General features: G+C 37.7%; 1 protein-coding gene across 14 annotated transcripts; it reads left to right on the top strand.

Annotated features, from left to right (window-relative positions):
• The first annotated feature begins 497 nt into the window (after nt 1-497).
• Nucleotides 498-11146, top strand: LOC139866486 (uncharacterized). Of its 14 annotated transcripts, none has more exons than XM_071854738.1 (8): nt 498-654; nt 1353-1485; nt 1580-1674; nt 2081-2154; nt 2234-2888; nt 7906-8155; nt 8623-8704; nt 11011-11146. In XM_071854738.1, exons 5-8 carry the CDS (start codon nt 2813-2815, stop codon nt 11017-11019), a joined length of 417 nt encoding a protein of 138 aa, XP_071710839.1. In that variant the 5' UTR covers nt 498-654; nt 1353-1485; nt 1580-1674; nt 2081-2154; nt 2234-2812; the 3' UTR covers nt 11020-11146. The 14 variants fall into 14 exon arrangements, with proteins under 14 accessions (XP_071710839.1, XP_071710838.1, XP_071710837.1 ...); XM_071854737.1 differs by lacking the exon at nt 11011-11146 and having other exon boundaries at nt 2272-2363; nt 2532-2888; nt 8623-8850; XM_071854736.1 differs by lacking the exon at nt 11011-11146 and having other exon boundaries at nt 2269-2376; nt 2532-2888; nt 8623-8850.
• The last annotated feature ends 14747 nt before the right edge of the window (nt 11147-25893 follow it).

Raw genomic sequence — 25893 nt, 5'->3', positions numbered from 1 at the left:
TTAACACGTGGATAAGCATACTTAGGAGTGATTTCGAGGTGACACCTTGGATGGGACATCACGCTTTATGTGATGAATGAATGAATGAATTAATTAAAAGAGAAGAGAGTCTCGATTAGGTAATAAATATTTTTAAAACACCCTTAATCATCGTTAGATTAAAAAATTACATTACAATACCCCTTGATCCAACGGTTCTTAATCATCTACAAAAAATATTAGCTAATAAATCAATTTTACATAAACTACATCCCTAAAATACCCTTTAGATCTAAAACACCCGAGAAAATTAACAAAGAAGAGATTAGAAAACAAAACCCTGACTTCCTAACTTCCTCTCCAACTCATCCACACTTATCAAAAGGTACGTAATATTTCAAAACTTCAAATTGATAAGATCCAAACACATTTATTGCTTTTTTCCAATAATGTCCTTAAATAAAGTGTATAACATATCATAGGCAAGTTAGTAATTCGGGTAGATTTGATGTTTGGAAATATCAATTCTTATCAAAATCATCATCCGAAACACTACACCTTTTCCCCACCATCAATATTCGATCATTGATTTTCAGTTTTTTTTTATGATGATCTGGAGTTACTAATTCATATCAATTTATATCGAATTCTGTTGGTATGTATCGATTTCTACAGGTACGTATCGATTTCTACATGTTCATTAGAATTCAGTGAAATTAAAATTAGGTGTTATTATGTTGTAAGTGTAGATTGATTGAACATTTATCACTGATCATCTCGATTTCGTAGTTTTTGAGGTGTGGTATGTATCTGTTATCATCGATTTTGAATTGTTGATATTTATTATATATTATTATGAGGAATCAATGATTCCACGATTTACAGAATAAATATGATCGATTCAGGCAACAAATATGATTTCATTGAACTACCAGCCACTGCACATTCTACGATATATTCAGGCAACAAATAAGTAATCATTGAACTATTAAAATAATAAGTATGATTTCATTTACTAAATTTTATTCAAGGGTTGTTCTTTACGATCTTATTTTCTTGATTCTTTCTATGTTATTGTTTGCTGCTTTGATTCGCTCAAGCGGATCATTAGGTGTACGAGTTTGATACTAAGGTGGATTTGGAATGAGAATCGTTTAAGGGTTGCGTTCCCAATTTTCATAACCCACACCCCTTAAACAAATACTTTATATCGTTTCCCATCATTCTCATTGTGATTCCCACATATCAAAATCTTTCATTCAAACACACTTTAAGTTGTATGAGTACTAATTTTGAGTGAGGTTATAAAATTGTCATTGCAGATGGTTTACTTATTTGATAACTAAATTTCAATGTGATTTTGATATCTGTAGAATACTGCAGGCCAGGAAGGTGGTGGCAGGGAGCACAACATGTTTATCTACGGATGGACGCCAACTACTGTAATCATCAAAAACAGCTATGAACTTGGGAAAGGTAGAAAATGTAGTTAGCTTTGGGACAAAGGTACCAAACTTTGACATATCCTTAATATGAATCAACTAAAAGTATTAGTTGTATGCCTTTACATGTTATTACTTCTATTTGTTTTTTGTTTCAGGCATTTGCAAAGTTTTTTGCAGTATGGTGTTTGTATCTCAGAATAACAGTTAGGGCTTATAGCCTTTTTAATGTGTATGCTAAATCTCTGTCCAGGTTATTTTTATTTGTATATTCTATATGTTATGAGGTTATTATCTTTGTCAGTTTATAAGAAATTTTGTTGCTTTCTGAGATCTCTAATAACAATTATTAAAATGCCATACTTTAAGAACAATAGAAAGGGGTTATATGGATATATGGATGTAAATGTATAGCCTCTAGAATATGTTATGGCACCAACGAGAATATATTGGTTTTTTTTACTGTTAAAATATGTTAATTACTTTTGCAGGTCTATTCGAATGGTCCTGAAAATTATGTATTAAAACTTAAAAGATGGTGGCATTCATGTTAAACCACCACTAATAAATATAGTTAAACAAAATTACATATGAAACGATCTGCAGTAACAACAGATGCAATATATTAATGAGCTTTTTTCGACTCATTGTCTCTTCAGGATCCTCTTGAAAAAATAAAATGTTGTGTTAGTTGGCGCTATATCAAAAGAATGTAAATACGGCAGTTGATAAGGTAGGATCACTTGCTCTTTCATGTCTTTTTCGTACCCATTAATTATTTTCTAAATGTGCATAGTATTTTTCTGTTACAGCCAAATAAATCTTGACAAGACATATTATTGTACAGTAGTTTTCATTTTTTCATGTTGACTTTGGCAATATGATCCTTCATTGGAGCTAAAGAGGCAAGGACAAATAACAGTGCATAAATTTGTACTTTAGGTAATCACCTGAGGTAAATGAGTTATTTTAGCATCTCTTACATGCTTTTAACCAATGATTAGAGAGCTTCGGACAATCCTAATTAACATATTACAAGTATTAATGTATCGTTCTATAATCATCCATATAACTAAACTAACATGGTTTCACGAATGGTGCACTTTATAGGAAGTTTCAAGAGAATTTAAAACCACCCTTGTAATAGAAATTGGTCTCAATGACCTTAAATCCATCACAACTCGATACGTTGTCCCTAACCCCTTTGTCTATTGCGACACGTGATAAGTCTCCGATGATAGTTTCGGAAAAGCCACTGCAGATGATTCTCAGGCGGCAACAACAGTTCTTGTCGCCATCAACATGGAAAATACATAATTCTCAGGCCTCGCAAATCAAGAAAACCTTTTGATTTTGAAAAAGGTGCTGATTCGGAAGATACTTCCTCTCATATGGACTTGTCAAATTCGATATGGGAAGAAAGAATTGGACCTGCTGAGCTGGAACGGGCTGTTCTTTCATTATTAGTGTTAAGGCTAGAACCTGCCTTTTATCAGAGTAGAACCCTAATCGATTATCAATCACAAACAAGCAAACCGAATAATAAACACAGAATAAAAAAGAACACGAGAATTATAGTGGTTCGGTTTCTAGGTGAAACCTACATCCACTTTGGAACTAGAGAGTATTTTATTAATTTGGAGGTGATACAATACATGTACAATTGAGAGACTATATATAGACTTAGGACCCTCAATAAAAAACGGCCCAAACAATTAGGGTTGGCCAAACCCTAACTTGGTCACCAAGTAAACTCCTGGCCCGTTTTTCTTGGGCTTAAACTACCGAAGCCTACACACATTAACAATCTCCCACTTGGAGGCTTCGAATACATCGATCTGCACTCTTGTACTTCTGCAATGCAAGACCTAGCTCGTCTCTTCTCTCTCTAGTTCCTGCATTCTCTTCAATGTTCCTGAAGGCCAGTTGAAGCTATGCACAACTTCAACTTATCCAGCGTTACTGGTTTGGTGAACATATCTGCTGGATTCTTTGAACCTGGAATGCTCTCCAGATTAAATGTTCCTTTGCTTATCCGTTCTCTGATAAAGTGATACTTCATGCCAGTGTGCTTCGTCTTAGCATGATAGACTGGATTTTTTGCTAACTTGATTGCGCCCTCATTATCACAATATAAGACAAATTCTGTCTGTTTGTTGCCCAGTTCTTTCATGAATGTCTTCAACCACACTAGTTCTTTACTGGCTTCAGTCAAGGCCATGTATTCTGCTTCAGTAGTAGATAGAGCCACGCTCTTTTGAAGCCTAGACATCCAACTCACTGCTGTTCCTCCTATAGTGAATACATACCCGGTGGTGCTCTTGAAGGTATTATTGCATCTACCCAGCATCAGAATAACCCCTGAGAGTAGTATCCCTGCCCTTGAAACATAACCCAACTTTGGGTATACCTTTTAAATACCGCAGTATCCACTTCACGGCTTCCCAATGTTCTTTCCCCGGAGCTGACATAAAGCGACTAACCATCCCAACTGCATGTGCTATATCAGGTCTTGTACACACCATAGCGTACATTAGACTACCCACTGCGGATGCATAAGGAACCTTAGCCATTTCTGCTTTTTCTACTTCAGTTTTAGGAGACTGATGTTTAGAAAGCTTTAGATGACTTCCCAACGGCGTGTTTCTTGGCTTTGTAGACTCACCATTCATTCTGAACTTTTCAAGAACCTTCCGAATATACTTTTCTTGAGATAAAGAAACTGACCCATCTTTATTCCTGCATATACTCATACCGAGAATCTGCTTAGCTGGCCCGAGATCCTTCATTTCAAATTCTCTAGATAATTGCTTCTTCAAATTGCGTATTTCAACCATATCAGAACCTGCAATTAACATATCATCGACATAAAGAAGCAATATAATATAGGAGCTCTTGAACTTCTTCAAATAACATCAATGATCTGTAGAACTTCTCACGAATCCTGTCTTCTCCATGAAATTATCAAATTTCAAGTACCACTGTCTGGGAGCTTGTTTCAAACCATACAAGCTTCTCTTTAGATTACACACAAGACTCTCCTTTCCTTTGACACGAAACCCCTCTGGTTGAGACATGTAAATGTCTTCTTCAATGTCGCCATGCAGGAAGGCTGTTTTAACATCCAACTGTTCTAAGTGTAACTTCTCGGTTGCAACCATACTTAGAACCAATCTGATAGTCGTCATCTTCACTACTGGAGAAAAGATTTCAGCATAGTCGACTCCTTTCTTTTGTTGAAATCCTTTGACAACTAATCTTGCTTTGTATCGTTTAGAACCATCCGCTTCATCTTTGACTCTGAAAACCCATTTATTCTGTAAGACTCTTTTTCCTGGTGGTAACCTGGTTAATCTCCAAGTTTGATTTTTCAATAAAGATTCCATCTCGCTTTTCATAGCCTGCTCCCACTGGAACGAATCTTTCACCTTCATTGCCTCAGAATAACTTTCTGGTTCCCCATTTTCTGTCAAAAGAAGATAGTTAATTGTTGGACTAAACCTAACTGGCTGTCTTGTGACTCGTGTAGATCTCCTGACCCAATTGGACTGGTCAGATTGTGGTGGGGACTGTGGGGTCTGCTCATCATCAGACTCTGAGCTCCCACTATCTGAAGTCTGCTCGTGATCAGACTCCGAGCTTTCACTGTTAGGAACTCCCACTGGAACTTCAGTTTCATCCTCTGGAGTTTCCCTTTCATCTTCTCTAGTTGTCTCTGTGTCAACCTCAAATTCAACTGATTCTTTTTCTTTTGTTGTTGAGTTGAAATCCTTGTACAATTCTGCTTCATTGAAGGTGGCATGTTTACTTCTGATAACATGTTTTCCCTTGTTATCCCATAACCTGTAACCCATGTCATCTCCCCCATAACCAATGAACACGTACTTCTTTGCTTTTGCATCAAGTTTGTCACCATCTTTATTAATATCATATGCACTGCACCCAAAGATTTTTAGATGTTCATAACTGATTGCTTTACCTCTCCATTCTTCTTCGGGTATTTTGAAATCAAGCGGAGCTGATGGAGAACGGTTGATCAAATAAGCGGCAGTGCTTACTGCATCAGCCTATAGAGTCTTTGGTAGCCCACAATTAAGTCTCATGCTACGTGCTCTCTCATTTAAAGTGCGATTCATTCTTTCTGCAACTCCGTTTTGTTGTGGAGTACCTGGAACCGTCTTGATCATCCGAATGCCATGATCAGCACAATAGTTAACGAATTCGGTGCTGATGTATTCTCCTCCATTATCCGACTTCAAGCATTTTACCTTCAAATCACAAGATAATTCAACAGCAGATTTCCATTTCTTAAAAGCTTCAAATACATTAGATTTATTTTTAAGAAAGTAAACCCATACCTTGCGTGTTGAATCGTCAATGAAAGTAACATAATAGCGTGCTCCTCCCAATGAAGAAACAGGAGTAGGCCCGAACACACCCGTGTGTACTAGCTCCAACTTCTGAGCCTTTAAAGTTCTGCCTGCTTTTGCAAAGGCGACCTTCTTCTTCTTTCCTAGAACACATGACTCGCAAAAGTCCGATTCAACTCTCTTTAGACCAGGAATTTTACCATTAGACACTAGCATTTTCATTCCTTTGTCACTCATGTGACCTAAACGTTGGTGCCACTGACTGGTTAAGCTTCGATCATTGGAAACTGTATTTACTTCATTAGCTGGAACTTCTGCCATATAAAGAGTGCCTCTCTTCTTACCCTTGGCTATTACTAAGTTCCCCTTTATTACTTTCCACTGACCTTCACCAAATAGCACACTATATCCTTGATCATCAAGCTGTCCAACAGAGATTAGTTTTTTCTTTAGGCCAGGAATAACTCGGATATTTTCCAAGGTCCAATTAGTGCCCAAAGAGGTCTTCAGCTCTAAGTATCCAATCCCTGTAATGTCAAGACAATGATCATTAGCCAAACGAACTTTACCAAGGTTACCTGTTCGTAGATTCTTCATCAAATGTGGACTTGGGGTAGCATGAAACGATGCTCCTGAATCCATAACCCATGCATCAATTGTATTCTCAATGCAGCAAACAAGGACGTTATCATAATCATCTGTTGCAACTGCAACATTAACTTCCTTTGGCTTTGATGATGTTACTGGCTTAGTGCACTGGTTTCAGAAGTGTCCAGTCTCCTGACAATTCCAACATTTAATATCATTCCTCGTTCTCGACACACTCCTCCTTCTTGACTTTGACCTGCCCCTGGTGGTGTTACTTCTGCCTTTTCTCCTACCCCTCTCTTCTGTGCTCAGCAAGTTTCCTGATGGTTCTGCTGAACTCTTTCTTCTTATATCTTCTCCAAGAATAAAATCACGAATGCTCTCAAACTTTAGCTTTGAGGACTCTGTGGATCCACTGATAGCTGTGACTGAACCTGACCAGCTTTCATGTAATGAAGATAATAACAAAAGAGCTTTAACTTCGTCATCAAACTTGATATCAACAGACAATAATCGAGAGATAATATTGTTGAAGTTATTGATATGGTTTGTTACCGAAGCACCTTCTTTCAACCTGGTGTTTACCAACTGTCTGATCAAAAACACCTTGTTTGAAGCAGACGGCTTCTCATACATATTCGATAAGGTCTTCATCAAACCATGTGTAGTGGTTTCATTCACAATATTAAAGGCAACACTTTTTGTCAGCGTGAGTCTGACAACTGCTAGGGCTTTCCTGTCAAGTGTTTTTCACTCGTCGTCTTTCATTCCTTCTGGTTTATTCTCATTCAAGGCATCGATCAGATCCTTCTGACATAACAAATCTTCAACCTGCATCTTCCACCACCCAAAATCTTGCCCATCAAACTTGTCGATTTTGATCCTTCCTTCTTCTGCCATTGTAAAAAAAAAATATTGGATCTGAGAACAACAGCAATCTGATCTGTAACAGTAGCAGTAGATCTGTAACAGCAGAGTCTGGTGACGGCTAGGGTTGATCTGGATCTGTAACAGCAGAGTCTGGTGGCGGCTAGGGTTGATCAGCAGAGTCTGGTTGCGGCTAGGGTTTAGCACCTGCAACCTGATCTGTAAAAAACAGCAGCAACAGCAGCAGCGACTGGATCTGTAACAGCAACAGCTATGATTGACGGCTAGGGTTGGAACCTGAGCTCTGATACCAGTTGTTAAGGCTAGAACCTGCTTTTTATCAGAGTAGAACCCTAATCGATTATCAATCACAAACAAGCAAACCGAATAATAAACACAGAATAAAAAAGAACACGAGAATTATAGTGGTTCGGTTTCTAGGTGAAACCTACATCCACTTTGGAACTAGAGAGTATTTTATTAATTTGGAGGTGATACAATACATGTACAATTGAGAGACTACATATAGACTTAGGACCCTCAATAAAAAACGGCCTAAACAATTAGGGTTGGCCAAACCCTAACTTAGTCACCAAGTAAACTCCTGGCCCGTTTTTCTTGGGCTTAAACTACCGAAGCCTACACACATTAACAATTTGAATTTGGGCAAATATCAGCTGCTAGGCAGCTCCAACATAAGCTATCTCCATCTCATTTTCCATCAAAATTTGTTCTTGTAGATGCAGCTCTGAAGCTTGCAGCCATCTCTACTCCTAGCAACAAAGTAGTTGTTTCCATGTTGAAACCAAGATCTCAAGTTGCTGCAGCCAAGACCTCAAGTTGCTGCAGCCACTGCACATTCTACGGCGGTAGTGGCAACTCCTGGTGCCACTGCGATAACCGACCTGAGTAAGTACCCTTCACCAAAAAAACTCCTCCCTCATCCATTAACAATGGGGTGGGAAAATGGGCGGGTTGGGTTTCGGGTTAAATGCCTAATATTTTAGTGTGTTGAAACAGGTTGGGTTGGACTGACCCCCAAAACACTTTTAATTCATACATTTTCATATCAGTAAATAAAATTACAATTGCAAAGTCTATCTTTTTGAAAGGGTTTTAAATTTCTACAGTCCCTTGAATCAAACTCTTTTGCTGTAATAGTGTAGATGACCAATTGCAAAGTCCATCTTTTTAAAAGGGTTTTAAATTTCTATAGTCCCTTGATGACATTTGCATATCAGTAAATAAAATTACGATTGCAAAGTCTATGGATGATTTGGTATTGGATTATATTATATGGACTTCAGTTTTAACAATTATTTATCATAGTATTCATTTTGTAAATCAGACTTATGATCTTTTTGTTACTCAAACAGGCTCCCAATTCTGAATGCATGGACATGGATATTGATTTATCTACCTTGGAACTGTGTATACAATGTGTGCAGCGTTGTACAAGTGAGTTTTGCTAAAAGAAAAATACTTCAAAGATACTTCACTTTAAAATCTTAAATGGTCATATTTATACAATTAAGAGTTAATTTGAGATTTTTTGTTTATTAAGTTTCTTACAACACTTTTTGAATCATCCTATGATCAACCAAAAGGACATATTACGAATAATTACATTCAATAAATATATATGATCAATCAAAAGGGACATATTACTTCATTAGTTGTGCCATATGATCAACCTGCACAAATCACTTTGTATCTTAAATTTCTTTCTAACTTATTATTGACTGGACCTGAGTTTGTCTTCTAACTTCACCTTGTGCGTCATTGTGTTAAGATGATATAAACGATCTTCTTATCTTCCTAGCCAAAATATCATGAATCCCGACATGATCCTGATACAACATTTTCAGCCTAACAACCTTCATGAATCAAAATAAGGAAGTGACTTAAACTCATGAGCATGTTTGATGTAGTCCACTCTTAAATGTCAAATTCTTTGATGTAGGCCCAGGCTATAATCTTTTCTTTATCCAGAAGGTTATCTGATCTTTCAATGTACTTCAACCAATTTGACTCCAACTTTGGCTTTTCACAATATTCTCATAAGGATCTTCCATTCCTCTTCAAGAACCTCAACCTTATCTTTATTAATCTTGACCGGTAAAAACCCTTTTGACAAAACCTCAGTCCTTTCCTTCTCGTCACATCTTCTGTTTAAAAGCTCCTCATTTACTTTAAAATATTCAGCAAAAGTTGGAAGATTATCACTATTTACACCATCATATTTCAGATAATCTTCCAGTAGGTTCATCCTCAATAATGACCTCGTCAAAATCATTGTCACTTTCATTAATAGCAACAATTTCAAAAGAATCATCCTCATATTCAGGTAACTATACAGATGATTTGGCTGCCGGAGCGTCAACAGATGTACCTTCTTCTTGCTCTTGACACACTTGCTTATCCAACTCTTCACGCGTCAGATCGTGAGAGATCCCACCCTCATCTAAATCATCATAGATAGTAGAATGATTCAGATTATCACGCATTACCAAAAATTCATGTAAATTATATGCAACATTAAGTGGAATTACTGAATTGGATTCTTTCAGTAGCTATATACAATATCAATTCATCATCATCTTTATCATTCCAGCTGCCAAATACATCATCTTTTTCATCTTCTATCACTTCCAATTCATATTTCTTCTTCCACTCATCAATTCTAACAGAAACCTTTGTTGTAGCATTATGAGTATCCACGATCAACATTTCTTGATTATCAACCTTCTCATTCAGTTGCTCTATCGTCTACTTCTGCTTTTCCACCATAGCTTTTAACCTGGCAATCTCACACTCTTGCTTTTCCTCCTTCTCTGTAGATTCCTTTATGAACTTGTGAGTGTGATTGTGCAGCTGAAGATGAGATGTTATCCTTTCTGAGTAATCTGATCCTTGTTCTCTTAGACTTTGGTTTCGTTGTCACACTCGGACCTTCATCTTGCTTCCTTTTTTGCAACTCGAACTGACTGTCATCAACTTCTTCGGCATCCTCTTCCTCGTCAAACAATCTATGTTCTTGTTCCACGGAAGGATGTGGTTGATTCACCTCTATATCACCTATCACCTCAATCTCATCTTCAACACTCCACATCTGGTTTTCATGTCGGAAAGCTTTTCCCTCAAGAATCGCATAATTTAGATCAGTAAGATGTCGTACAAGCCTTCTAAACGGTTACTCAGGCACTCCGACCTTCTTCTATTTAAATCGGTTAAACGTTGCATCAGATAAATTATTCAACCTGATCTCATCCTCTTTGATCATAATCTGCATGAATCTCGGAAACAGCAAATTACCCTTCTTCTTCGCATTGGCCAGCAGACTTTGAAAGATCACCTCAGAAAAGTTAAACTCTCCATTCAACACAAGGGCGAAAAACATCTCCAAATAAATTTCATTCATCTTATCAAAAACACCCTTCATTTGGGTTAAACATCATAACAACACCAACGTCAAGTACTTGTACTGATGATAGAATCTAGTTCTTTGCACTCCCCCCTTTTCATTATTTCCAGAATATCCGCATCTCAACAAGCACGTTCTTACCTTCATTTTATCAAGAGTGATTGGCATGGTATCATCATTCGGAAAACGAATATCCTCTCGGATTATTTGAGAAGTAATCTTGATAATAGTACTGATATCAGCCAAAAAGTCACGTTTTTACCTCCGATATTGGGTCCTAAATCCATAAAAGTTCTAAACTTTATCGCAAAAATAATCGCTTTGTCGGTTGATTTTGTAGATTAAGTAATTACAAAGGCAATGCAAAAAGAATCAAGAAAAATAGAGCTAAAACGAAGAATCTAGAGCGAAAACGGTGAAAGATAAGAAATCAAGTTACGATCCAGTAAAATCAGCTGACCAGGCAAGCCAAAAGGCCTGCCAAAAGGCCTGCCAAACGGGCTGCCAAACGGCTTGCCTGGCTTGCAAACGGCCTGCCACACGCCCAAGTCAAACGGCCACAGCAAACGGGCTGGCCTGGCAAACGGCCGCTGCAAACGGCCTGCCAAACGGCTTGCCAAACGGCCTGCCAGCCGTTTGCAGGCAAAATTCAAGTCTATTTAAAGGGCTCTCTCCATCCATTTCAACACACACTTAATTTACAATTCATTTTATATTTTCAAGTCTTTAGTTAGTTTTTAGTAGTAGCTAGCTTAGCTTTTATTTTTCGGAGGATATCCCGGCGAGTCCCTACGATCTCGGGCAGATTTCTTCAGCCTTTTCAGGTTTTTATCCAAAACGCTTGTCTTTTGTATTAAACATGTATTCTTACATTTTATGTTTAATAATGCGTTTCGATATTACCATGATAGCTTAATTAATTTGTATGTTGCGATGATGGAAGTTTGGGTTAGCGTAGTTATGTTAAATTAGTACGGTTACTGTCAATATGCTGAACTTGTGAGTCTGATAGATTTGTATGCTAGCATCTTAAGGATTGACCAACCTAGGTTGTGATCGGGACTTGTCCACCTATATGAACTTAGCTACTTCATAGGATTAAGACCCCTGGTTATACTGTATCTGAAGATTCTATGAACTCGGTATGGCCGGAGTTCCCGAGAGGCATCTAATGCGCTTTAAGGACACGAAACTTAGGAATTGAGACATGAATGACCTAATATGCCTATTGACTGTTCCAAGGAGACCTCTTAGGAGCTGTTAAGATCTAGCTAGTGCATTGACTGTATGACCCAAACCTATTGCATGTTCTTGTTTGATTGTTGCCCTAGGATTAAGTCACATCAACTGTTTAGGTATCTGATAGGTTTCTATCTGCTTTACTTTCAGTATATCAACTGTAATGCTATATAATGTTTGATTTGGTTTGATCTCATTAGTATGATGAAATGGTTGTTAGTTTTCATTTAAAGTTTTGTCAACTTAACCCGACGAACTCCTTTCGTTTGTGATTAGTGTTTAATCAACATGGCACGTTGTTATTCAGTTAACCAAACTGATAACGAGGGTTAGTATTAGAACTCAACTCACTAATAAACCTAGTGCTTTACCAAGGATAACCTCCGAGGTATAGTTACCTTTCAATTATACAACCAAGTGACATACTTTTCACTACTCAACGAGAACTACGAGAGTCTAGAGATAAGTAGGTTTGTGTAATTGGCTCATCCAACCAGATCTACACCATTCTAATCATAGCTTTAACATCAACATAATTACCTTCCCCTAGCCCAAACTAATATCTTGGTTAACATTTTCCTGATCTGCATACTCCGGATATCCTTCCACTTTATTTACTTTTCCGCAATTAGGATTTTTAGCTTAAACAAACTACTACCTTTACCCAGGTAATTTAAATAAAAGACAATTATCCACTTGATCTTCAATTCGTTAAACCATTCAAAAACACGACCCTAGGTTAACTTATACCTTCTACATTAGACAGTTAAAAGTAAATTTAGGCCCCACACAATATAAATAAAATAAACCCCTGTTTGTCACTCTGATCATCTGATTCTGACGTCTTGCGACCTAACGACATCGCGAGAATAAAACCGTCTTTTTCAGTCATATCACTGTGGTAACAAGTTTTCTGGCGCCGTGAAACAACCCAACCCATATACAACCCTACATATTTTTTTATATAATAAACCATTTACGCGCCATTCGAATGGTCACACGATGTAAACCGTTTCATACAACCCGTTTAAACATACAACAAGTTTAATGTTTACAAAAAGGCACGAAGGCCCTTAATCAAATGTAATACAAGTTCGACCCATTAAAATGATAGTTTTAATCCAAACAACACTCGAGCATGGTTTGAGGATAAACTGCCCAAAACACTAGGTCGACTTCCAAAAGCTTCATCTAGCAACCAACAATGGGAATATCTTATCCCCGGCAACCTCTTTTCCCTTCTCCTTAATCGCACCTAAAAATGTAAACAACGAGAGGGGTAAGCAACGCTTAGTGAATGCAATAATTATACATATACATATATAACCTACTTACTTGCAATCACTTACACAATACCGCATACAAGCTAGCAATTCAACAACCATGCAAACATCATGCATAAACTAAAATATTTGCAATTCACAATAAGCTAGCAACGCCAATAGCATATAGTTCACAATTTAATATGCTAATACAAATCTCACACAACCATGGTTAACCAATCATACGAGGGAATGGTACTCGCGAAAGACCATCGAAGTTCACAACATCCGTTAGTGTACTTAACACCGCGTATCACTAATCCCCGGGTAGTGTCTTAACACCGCGACTAACCCACCCTTCACAACAATGTGGTGTCTTAACACCGCGACTAACCCACATATCCTTAATTCCGGAGTGGTGTCTTAACACCGCGACTAACCCACTCGTCATGTAAAATGTGATGTCTTAACACCGCGACTAGCCCACATTTTACCCCACACAAATAAATACATTATATACACACACGTATAATTATTCCACTCACCTTATCGCTTAGGTGACGAATTAAACAACCCGTGAGCTTCAAAGCAAGTACCTAATACATTAAGTACACATTCAATACACAAACTCGTTGGACTAATCACCAACAATCAACTCATGTGCATTTAATGACCCATTTGCATTAAATGACTCATTTATGCCAAAGCCGCCCAATCAAGGCCAAGACTCATCATCAATCAGTAAAAGCTAGTGATTAAAGTCCCATAACAATAACTAACACCATTTAGGGTATTTTCATACCTATCTTGCCCAACTAGGTCAACATTACCCATTTGACCCATTTTAACCCTTAGACTCACAAATTGGTCAAACTTGAACCCATAAACAATCTTTCAACATTACACAAGTGTATTAGTGATTTAACAACACCATTAACACTTGCAAATACCAAAACACAAGACCAAACCCTAGATTACAAGCCTTAGGGTTTTCTTACATCAATTTAACTCAAATTCACCCATTTAACCCCCAAATGGGTCTTACAAGTCTCAAATGAACAAACCCTAGCCATAAATCAATTAAAACTCAAAACACGGAGTTAAGACTTATCAACACTATCACAACGTAGCTAGAGACGTAGGGAACAACTTTAAAACTTGGACTCTGGTGAGATTTGGCCTTCTTCTTCCCCAAAGTGAGCTCTCTCACTCTAAAACCTTATCTCTCTCTCTAGATTTAATTTGGGTAGATGAAGAAGTGATAAATGAAATTAGGATGAGGTTGTATCAGTTTTTATGTTCCCAAAACCGGCCACAAGTGAAAAGACCAATACACTCCCAAAAGATGCCATTAAAATGGACTTAAAAGTCATTTCACCGACCTTGGTCGCGTTTCGCGACACCAGATCGCGTTTCGCGACTCTACAACGCTACACCTACTTCTCAAACGCGATAAATGGACAGAAGCCCGGGTTTTTAACCCGTCACGTTTCAGCCCTGTACGTAGCGTATCGCGACTCTCCCTGGCGCGATACTCCTGTTTAAAACGCGACAAGGAGATAGGAGGATGAGTTCTGGAGTTATCGCATCTCAGACGCTTACATCGCATTTCGCAATTGCCCAGGACTCGGTATACCACCTTTAAACGTGACAACAGGCCTGATCACTGAATCTTTAACATTTAAACTATACACGATCGATCATGGTTTAAGATATTAAACATTCACGAGATTAAATACGTACCTTAAATCATATACGAGGAAAACGGGATGTTACAACTCTCCCCCACTTGAATCGGAGCGCGTCCTCGCGATCCAAGCCGCATGATAAGCCAGAAGGTAAACCAAAACAAACTCTTCGGATTTCCACATAAACTCGGAACCCTTTCGATGTTGCCATTGGACCTTAAAAGTCCTCACCTCTTTGTTACGCAACATTTTAACCTTCTCATCAAGGATGGCTATCGGTTCCTCGGCATACTCTAATTTGTTGTTCAAAGCAATTTCATCTAACGGCACCCAAGTCGAGTCATCCGCAAGGCACTTACGGAGATGGGAAACATGAAATGTGTTATGAATTCCCGCAAGTTCTTCGGGTAACTCTAGTCTATAAGCAACCTCGCCAACACGAGCCAAAACTTTGAAAGGACTAATAAACCGAGGAGCTGACTTTCCTCATTTTCGAAAACGAATAACACCCTTCCATGGCGGAACTTTAAGCATCACCATGTCATCTTCTTGAAACTCAATCGGTCGCCTTCGTTTATCGGCATAAGATTTTTGTCTATCTTGCGCCGCCTTAAGTCGAGCTCGAATCATCTCAATCTTACTATTCGTCTCTAAAACCAAATCGGTACTCTCGATTTCTCTTTGTCCCACTTCACCTTGACAAATAGGAGTTCGACACCTTCGTCCATAAAGCATCTCATACGGCGGCATTCCAATACTAGCATGATAGCTATTGTTGTACGAGAATTCCACCAAAGGTAAGTGCTCATCCCAACTACCACCGAAATCAATAACCCACGCCTGTAACATATCCTCCAATATTTGATTCGTACGCTCGGTTTGACCGTCATTTTGAGGATGATACGCCGTGCTCATCTTCAATTGAGTACCCATATCTTCATGAAACTTATTCCAAAATTGAGACGTGAAACGAGTATCTCGATCCTAAACAATAGATATAGGAACCCCATGCCTTGATATCACCTCTTTGATAAACAACATAGACAATGTCTCCGATGATATCGTTTCCCGAATAGGAAGAAACAATGTACTTTTCGTCAACCGATCAACTATCACCCAAATCGTATCAAATTGGGTTCTTGCCGTCTTTGGTAACTTTGTAATGAAATCCATGGTAATGTGCTCCCATTTCCACTTTGGAATTTCTAACGGTTGTAACATACCATACGGATTTTGGTGTTCGGCTTTAACTTGCAAACACGTGATGCATTGCTCAACATACTTAACAACATCACGTTTCATGCCGGGCCACCAAAACTCTTTCTTTAAATCAAGATACATCTTTGTCACACCCGGATGGACGGAATACTTTGACTTATGTGCTTCATCAAGTAGCACTTGTCGGTAATCTCCCATTCTAGGCACCCATACCCTTCCTTGGAAGGATAACAAACCATGCGGGTCTAAGGTAATGGACTCCGTTTGCCCCATGATTCATTCCTTATGTTTGTTGTTAACAAAAGCTTCAATTTGAATCTCACCAAGCTTTACAAGAAAATCGTTAATAATAATCATGCGTAACGATCCTACTCGTATCGCCGGATGTTGACTCTTTCGACTTAACGCATCCACGACCACATTCGCCTTACCCGGATGGTAAAGTATTTCAAAATCGTAATCCTTTACCACATCCATCCACCTACATTGACGATAATTCAAATCTCGTTGGTTAAAGAGATGTTTCAAACTCTTATGATCCGAATAAATCGTACACTTGACACCATACAAGTTGTGGCGCCAAATTTTTAACGCATGAACCACCGCCGCCAATTCAAGATCATGAGTCGGGTATCTCTTTTCGTGCTCCTTTAATTGTCGAGAGGCATAAGCGATGACTTTACCTCTTTGCATTAGAACACACCCGATTCCATTTAATGAGGCATCACAATAAACCGTCATATCTTCAATTCCCTCCGGTAATACCAACACCGGAGCTTGACACAACTTTTCCTTCAACAATTTGAAAGCAATCTCTTGCTCATTTTTGCAATTAAACTTCACGTTCTTCCTTGTCAACTTTGTTAACGGAGAGGCGATTTTAAAAAAGTCTTGGATAAACCGAAGATAATAACAGGCCAATTCGAGAAAACTTCGAATTTCCGTAGGCGTAGTCGGTTGTCCCCAATTCTTCACCGTCTCTATCTTCCCCGGATCTACTTGAATACCTTCTTTATTCACAATATGGCCAAGGAATTGCACTTCCCTTAGCCAAAATTCACATTTGGAAAGTTTAGCATACAATTTCTCCTTCCGCAACGTCTTCAATACTTCACGCAAATGGCGTTCATGTTCCTTCATACTCTTAGAATAGACAAGTATGTCGTCAATGAACACACGAATTGTCCAACATAGGTTGGCACACTCAATTCATAAGATCCATGAATGCCGCCGGTGCATTCGTAAGACCAAAAGGCATAACTACAAACTCAAAATGCCCATAACGAGTTCGAAAGGCCGTTTTCTCTATATCTTCCTCACGGACCCGCACTTGGTGATAGCCGGACCGTAAGTCAATCTTAGAAAAATACATCGCACCTTGGAGTTGGTCAAACAAATCGTCAATCCGAGGCAATGGATAACGATTCTTGATCGTCACTTTGTTCAACTCCCGATAATCGATGCACATCCGCGTACTACCATCTTTCTTTTTTCACAAATAAAACCGGAGCGCCCCAAGGCGAAGCACTCGGTCGGATAAAACCCCTTTCAAGAAACTCTTGGGTTTGATTTAACAACTCTTGCATTTCTGTTGGCGCTAAACAATAAGTAGTCTTAGCAATGGGAGTAGCCCCCGGAACCAACTCAATGCGAAATTCAACTTGTCTTTCCGCCGGAACACCAGGTAATTCATCCGGAAAAACGTCTTCGAATTCATTAACCACCGGAATTTCACGAATGGATGGTGGCTCTTCACGAGTATCAACCACATGGGCAAGAAAAGCCATGCCACCACTAGTAAGAAAACGACGTGCCGTGCATAAGTGCATAATGGCACAAGTCTTCTCCGTTTCTCGCCATGAATAATTAACTCTCCCCCACTTGGGGTTTCACACGAATAGACTTTTCATGGCATACAATATCGGCTCTATAACGATCGAGCCAATTCATACCAACAACAATATCAAACTCACCCAAAGCCATCGGAATGAGATCGATTTTGAACGTTTCGGTACCAAACACAACATTACAATATTTACAAACATCAACCCCTAGCACCGTCTTGCCATCCGCTATTTCAGCTTCTACCGGATGATTTAACTTAGCTAACGGTTTATTAAGTTTAGGCACAAATCTTGGAGACACAAACGACAAATTAGCACCGCTATCAAATAGTATCCTTGTCGAATTTGAGTTAACATTGAAAGTACCTGAGACAACTTCATTGGATTGCTTTACCCGCCGCTTTTTCCAACTTCTTAACATGATCACCCCGCAACTCGGGACAATCCAACTTTCAGTGCCCTTCTTTATTACAATTAAAACAAGTGAGTTTGGTTGTGGAAGATGGTTTCGGGCAATCACGAGCCATATGCCCCTTTTGTCCACAATTGTGACAAGAATAAGGAAAAACTCCGGAAGCACCTTTCTTCACACTACCAACACTCTCGGTTGCACCTTTACTCTTCTTGTTCGAATGACTAGTAGCTTCAAACTTCCTTTTGCCAAAAGTAAAGCCACTATTTCTCAAGACGAGCGACTCAAAACCCTTGGCCATATCGAACAACTCATCAAAAGATTTCACCGAGTTTACACTACTCTTTTCTTGATAGTTTTCGTTCAAGGTCCGATAGAAATCTTCTCTCAACATATGATCATTCCCGACATACTCCGGGTAAAATTGGGTCTTTGACAAGAAAACGGATTTGAGAGTGTTCAAATCCATCGACCCTTGCCTCAAAGCACGTAACTCATCCTTAAGCCTAGAAAGATCGGTCGAAGTTCGATATTCTTTGAAAAATTCTGCCTTGAACTCGTCCCATGTGAAATCTATACGTTGTTCTTCACCATAAAGCCGAATCTTTTCATCCCACCACATTTTGGCATCACCCCTTAACATGCTATAACCATACCTCGTTTTCTTATCGAGAGGGCATTCACAAGTACGAAAAGCCCCCTCCATATCGGAGATCCAACGATTGCTCTTTAGTGGATCCCGTTCGCCCTCAAAAGTAGGAGGTTGAGCATCCTTGAAATTTTTGTAGAAAAAGTCTCGTCTTCCCATATTATCTTCATGAAGGACAAACTTTACTTGTTCCTTGACTAGATTGACTACTTGCTCGTCAATCGAATCTAAGAACATCTTCTTAACATCCTCCAAAAAGGTCGTGTGACGCCTTTGCATAATGGCCTCAACTTTGGCCGTGAACTCGGCGTCTTCGCTCGTACCTCCGTCATTAGTGTCGTGTCCGTTTCTCATCTTCATTCTATAAAACGGAATAGGTTAAACAACGAAACGAAAAGACATGATATATATATATACGCATACACCTCACCGCCCCATCTTGTTCAACAATCATCGTACATCGCTTGTTTGACACGATTTGCACCCGTAACAATGGTAGCTAGTCATTATTACGCGAGCACATTGCATTAACTTGCAAGTACAACGTCTATCTCGCTTGATGATTGCAAATACAACACAAAACAATTAGCGCAAGGTTAGTTCACATAAACCTAGGCGCTTAACCAATCCCGGTCCGACCAGTCTCCTACAAGTCCCGCATACAACGCATACACAATAAAGTCTAAGTTTAGGCACCTATCTCAAGTCGCCTAAATCCCTTAGACCATGCTCTGATACCACTTGAAACAACCCAACCCGTATAAAACTCGACATATTTTTATATATATAATAATCCATTTACGCGCCATTCGAATGGTCACATGATGTCAACCGTTTCGTACAACCCATTTAAATATACAACAAGTTTAATGTTTACAAAAAGGCACGAAGGCCCTTAATCAAATGTAATACAAGTTCGACCCATTAAAATGATAGTTTTAATCCAAACAACACTCGAGCATGATTTGGGGCTAAACTACCCAAAACACTAGGTCGACTTCCAAAAGCTTCATCTAGCAACCAACAATGGAAATATCTAATCCCCGGCAACCCCTTTTCCCTTCTCCTTAATCGCACCTAAAAATGTAAACAACGAGAGGGGTAAGCAACGCTTAGTGAATGCAATAATTATACATATACATATATAATGTAGTGACCCGAATTTTTCCATGTTTATATATATTAAATGAAATTGTTATTTACATGATTAAGTGTTTCCAAAATGTTAAGCAATCAAACTTGTTAAGACTTGATTAATTGAAATAGGTTTCATATAGACAATTGACCACCCAAGTTGACCGGTGATTCACGAACGTTAAAACTTGTAAAAACTATATGATGACATATATATGGATATATATATAGTTAACATGATATTATGATAAGTAAACATATCATTAAGTATATTAACAATGAACTACATATGTAAAAGCAAGACTACTAACTTAATGATTTTGAAACGAGACATATATGTAACGATTATCGTTGTAACGACATTTAATGTATATATATCATATTAAGAGATATTCATACATCATATTATCATGATAATATAATAATTTAAAATCTCATTTGATATTATAAACATTGGGTTAACAACATTTAACAAGATCGTTAACCTAAAGGTTCCAAAACAACACTTACATGTAACGACTAACGATGACTTAACGACTCAGTTAAAATGTATATACATGTAGTGTTTTAATATGTATTCATACACTTTTGAAAGACTTCAAGACACTTATAAAAATACTTCTACTTAACAAAAATGCTTACAATTACATCCTCGTTCAGTTTCATCAACAATTCTACTCGTATGCACCCGTATTCGTACTCGTACAATACACAGCTTTTAGATGTATGTACTATTGGTATATACACTCCAATGATCAGCTCTTAGCAGCCCATGTGAGTCACCTAACACATGTGGGAACCATCATTTGGCAACTAGCATGAAATATCTCATAAAATTACAAAAATATGAGTAATCATTCATGACTTATTTACATGAAAATAAAATTACATATCCTTTATATCTAATCCATACACCAACGACCAAAAACACCTACAAACACTTTCATTCTTCAATTTTCTTCATCTAATTGATCTCTCTCAAGTTCTATCTTCAAGTTCTAAGTGTTCTTCATAAATTCTACAAGTTCTAGTTACATAAAATCAAGAATACTTTCAAGTTTGCTAACTCACTTCCAATCTTGTAAGGTGATCATCCATCTCAAGAAATATTTGTTTCTTACAGTAGGTTATCATTCTAATACAAGGTAATAATCATATTCAAACTTTGGTTCAATTTCTATAACTATAACGATCTTATTTCAAGTGATGATCTTACTTGAACTTGTTTTCGTGTCATGATTCTGCTTCAAGAACTTCGAGCCATCCAAGGATCTGTTGAAGCTAGATCCATTTTTCTCTTTTCCAGTAGGTTTATCCAAGGAACTTAAGGTAGTAATGATGTTCATAACATCATTCAATTCATACATAAAAAGCTATCATATTCGAAGTGGTAAACTAGTAATCACTAGAACATAGTTTAGTTAATTCTAAACTTGTTCGCAAATAAAGTTAATCCTTCTAACTACACTTTTAAAATCAACTATACACATGATCTATATCTATATGATATGCTAACTTAATGATTTAAAACCCAGAAACACGATAAACACCATAAAACTGGATATACGCCGTCGTAGTAAAACCGGGGGCTGTTTTGGTTGGGATAATTAAAAGCTAAGAAGAACTTTGATTTAAAAGCTATACTTCTGGAAAAATGATTTTTCTTATGAACATGAAACTATATCCAAAAATCATGGTTAAACTCAAAGTGAAAGTATGTTTTTCAAAATGGTCATCAAGATGTCGTTCTTTCGACAGAAATGACTACCTCTTTCAAAAACGACTTGTAACTTGTATTTCTGGCTATAAACTTTTACTTTTTCTGTTTAGATTCATAAAGTTAAGTTCAATACGAAACCGTGGCCACTGGAATCACTCAAAACGGATTAGAAACGAAGAAATGGCGAGTAAAACAAGATTGATAAAAACTACTCATTTTACCTACGTGAAAGTTAGTAATAAATCTATTCCAACCATAACCTAATCAACTTATATTGTATATTATGTAATCTTGAGATACCATAGACACGTATACAATGTTTCGACCTATCATGTCGACCCATCTATATATATATTGCGGAACAACCATAGACACTCTATATGTGAATGTTGAAGTTAGCTATACAGGGTTGAGGTTGATTCCAAAATATATATATAGTTTGAGTTGTGATCAATACTGAGATACGTATACACTGGGTCGTGGATTGATTCAAGATAATATATATCGATTTATTTATGTACATCTAACTGTGGACAACTAGTTGTAGGTTACTAACGAGGACAGCTGACTTAATGAACTTAAAACATCAAAATGTATTAAAAGTGTTGTAAATATATTTTGAACATACTTTGATATATATGTACATATTTGTTATAGGTTCGTGAATCGACCAGTGGCCAAGTCTTACTTCCCGACGAAGTAAAAATATGTGAAAGTGAGTTATAGTCCCACTTTTAAAATCTAATATTTTTGGGATGAGAATACATGCAGGTTTTATAAATGATTTACAAAATAGACACAAGTACGTGAAATTACATTCTATGGTTGAATTATCGAAATCAAATATGCCCCTTTTTATCAAGTCTGGTAATCTAAGAATTAGGGAACAGACACCCTAATTGACGCGAATCCTAAAGATAGATCTATTGGGCCTAACAAACCCCATCCAAAGTACCGGATGCTTTAGTACTTCGAAATTTATATCATATCCGAAGGGTGTCCCGGAATGATGGGGATATTCTTAAATATGCATCTTGTTAATGTCGGTTACCAGGTGTTCACCATATGAATGATTTTTATCTCTATGTATGGGATGTATATTGAAATATGAAATCTTGTGGTCTATTGTTACGATTTGATATATATAGGTTAAACCTATAACTCACCAACAATTTTTGTTGACGTTTTAAGCATGTTTATTCTCAGGTGATTATTAAGAGCTTTCGCTGTCGCATACTTAAATAAGGACAAGATTTGGAGTCCATGCTTGTATGATATTGTGTAAAAAACTACATTCAAGAAACTTATTTCATTGTATCATATTTGTATTGTAAACCATTATGTAATAGTCGTGTGTAAACAGGATATTTTAGATTATCATTATTTGATAATCTACGTAAAGCTTTTTAAACCTTTATTGATGAAATAAAGGTTATGGTTTGTTTTAAAATGAATGCAGTCTTTGAAAAACGTCTCATATAGAGGGCAAAACCTCGCAACGAAATCAATTAATATGGAACGTTTTTAATCAATAAGAACGGGACATTTCATATAACCTACTTACTTGCAATCAATTACACAATACCGCATATAAGCTAGCAATTCAACAACCATGCAAACATCATGCATAAACTAAAATATTCGCAATTCACAATAAGCTAGCAATGCCAATAGCATATAGTTCACAATTTAAAATGCTAATACAAATCTCACACAACCATGGTTAACCAATTGTACAAGGGAATGGTACTCGCGAAAGACCATCGGAGTTCACAACATCCATTAGTGTACTTAACACCGCGTATCACTAACCCCCGGGTAGTGTCTTAACACCGCGACTAACCCACCCTTCACAACAATGTGGTGTCTTAACACCGCGACTAACCCACATATCCTTAATTCCGGAGTGGTGTCTTAACACCGCGACTAACCCACTCGTCATGTAAAATGTGATGTCTTAACACCGCGACTAGCCCATATTATAACCCACACAAATAAATACATTATATACCCACACGCATAATTATTCCACTCACCTTATCGCTTAGGTGACGAATTAAACAACCCGCGAGCTTCAAAGCAAGTACCTAATACATTAAGTACACATTCAATACACAAACTCGTTGGACTAATCACCAACAATCAACTCATGTGCATTTAATGACCCATTTGCATTAAATGACTCATTTATGCCAAAGCCGCCCAATTAAGGCCAAGACTCATCATCAATCACTAAAAGCTTGTGATTAAAGTCCCATAATAATAACTAACACCATTTAGGGTATTTTCATACCTATCTTGCCCATTTGACCCATTTTAACCCTTAGACTCACAAATTGTTCAAACTTGAACCCATAAACAATCTTTCAACTTTACACAAGTGTATTAGTGATTTAACAACACCATTAACACTTGCAAATACCAAAACACAAGACCAAACCCTAGATTACAAGCCTTAGGGTTTTCTTACACCAATTTAACTCAAATTCACCCATTTAACCCCCAAATGGGTCTTACAAGTCTCAAATGAACAAACCCTAGCCATAAATCAATTAAAACTCAAAACACGGAGTTAAGACTTACCAACACTATCACAACGTAGCTAGAGACGTAGGGAACAACTTTAAAACTTGGACTCGGGTGATATTTGGCCTTCTTCTTCCCCAAAGTGAGCTCTCTCACTCTAAAATCTTATCTCTCTCTCTAGATTTAATTTGGGTAGATGAAGAAGTGATAAATGAAATTAAGATGAGGTTGTATCAGTTTTTAAGTTCCCAAAACCGGCCACAAGTGAAAAGACCAATACACTCCCAAAAGATGCCATTAAAATGGACTTAAAAGTCATTTCAGCGACCTTGGTCGCGTTTCGCGACACCAGATCGCGTTTCTCGACTCCACAACGCGACACCTACTTCTCAAACGCGATAAATGGACAGAAGCCCGGGTTTTTAACCCGTCGCGTTTCAGCCCTGTACGTAGCGTATCGCGACTCTCTCTGGCGCGATACTCCCATTTAAAACGCGACAAGGAGATAGGAGGATGAGTTCTGGAGTTGTCGCATCTCAGACGCTTACTTGGCGTTTCGCAATTGCCCAAGACGCGGTATACCACCTTTAAACGCGACAACATGCCTGATCACTCAATCTTTAACATTTAAACTATACACGATCGATCATGGTTTAAGATATTAAACATTCACGAGATTAAGTACGTACCTTAAATCATATACGAGGAAAACAGGATGTTACACGCTGTTGTCGGGGATCGAATATTTTGATTGTGAAAGATTTTAAACAGACAAAAGTATTGTTGGTGGTGTCTAAGAAAGACATTTATACACGGACTTGGTTGTTGGATTTTTCGAACAGTCTCCAATTATATTGGAACCAAAAGTATCCTTCCTCTCCGTAGTCAGCCTGGCCACCTAGATACCAAGTAATCTGTAAGAAGTCCTATCAACTGAAATATCCGATAAGGTTAGCGACCGAATTTCAAGAATAATTGTTTTTATTAAATTATCGACCCTTTTAGTCAATTAATATTTTCTAAAAGTTACTTTGAAGTCTTTTTAAACAAAAAATCTAAAAATGGAACAACAAAACAAACTTGTTTCTATGCAAAAGTCATGCTTAGAAGAAAGAGGAGGACCAATCACCTTGGGAACCGAAGGAACTCCTGAAATCAGTTCACACATGATCAAACTGATCCGTATGATCTGTAAATTTCAAGGATTACCGACTGACGTTCCAAACTTTCACTTGAAAAAATTTATCAGTCTGGTTGACTCTTTTAATAAAGAAGAAAACGAGAAAATCCTTTTGAAACTTCATCTTTTTCAATATTCTCTGTCTACACGCGCTTTAGCACGGTTTGATGAGCTTAACCAGAATTCAATACATTCATGGGAAGAATTAGCCACTAAGTTTTCAAACAAATTTTATCCACCTTCCCTGCAAAGCTGTTTAAGAAATGACATTACAAACTTTTCCTAAAAAGAAAACGAGTCATTGTGTCTAGCATGGAATAGAGTATAAGTGCTTAAAAGATGTCCGAATCA

Source organism: Rutidosis leptorrhynchoides, chromosome 9 (assembly GCF_046630445.1).
Source record: "Rutidosis leptorrhynchoides isolate AG116_Rl617_1_P2 chromosome 9, CSIRO_AGI_Rlap_v1, whole genome shotgun sequence".
NCBI lineage: Eukaryota > Viridiplantae > Streptophyta > Magnoliopsida > Asterales > Asteraceae > Rutidosis > Rutidosis leptorrhynchoides.
Note: the sequence above shows the minus strand (reverse complement) of the source record. Positions and strands in the feature narration are given on the sequence as shown.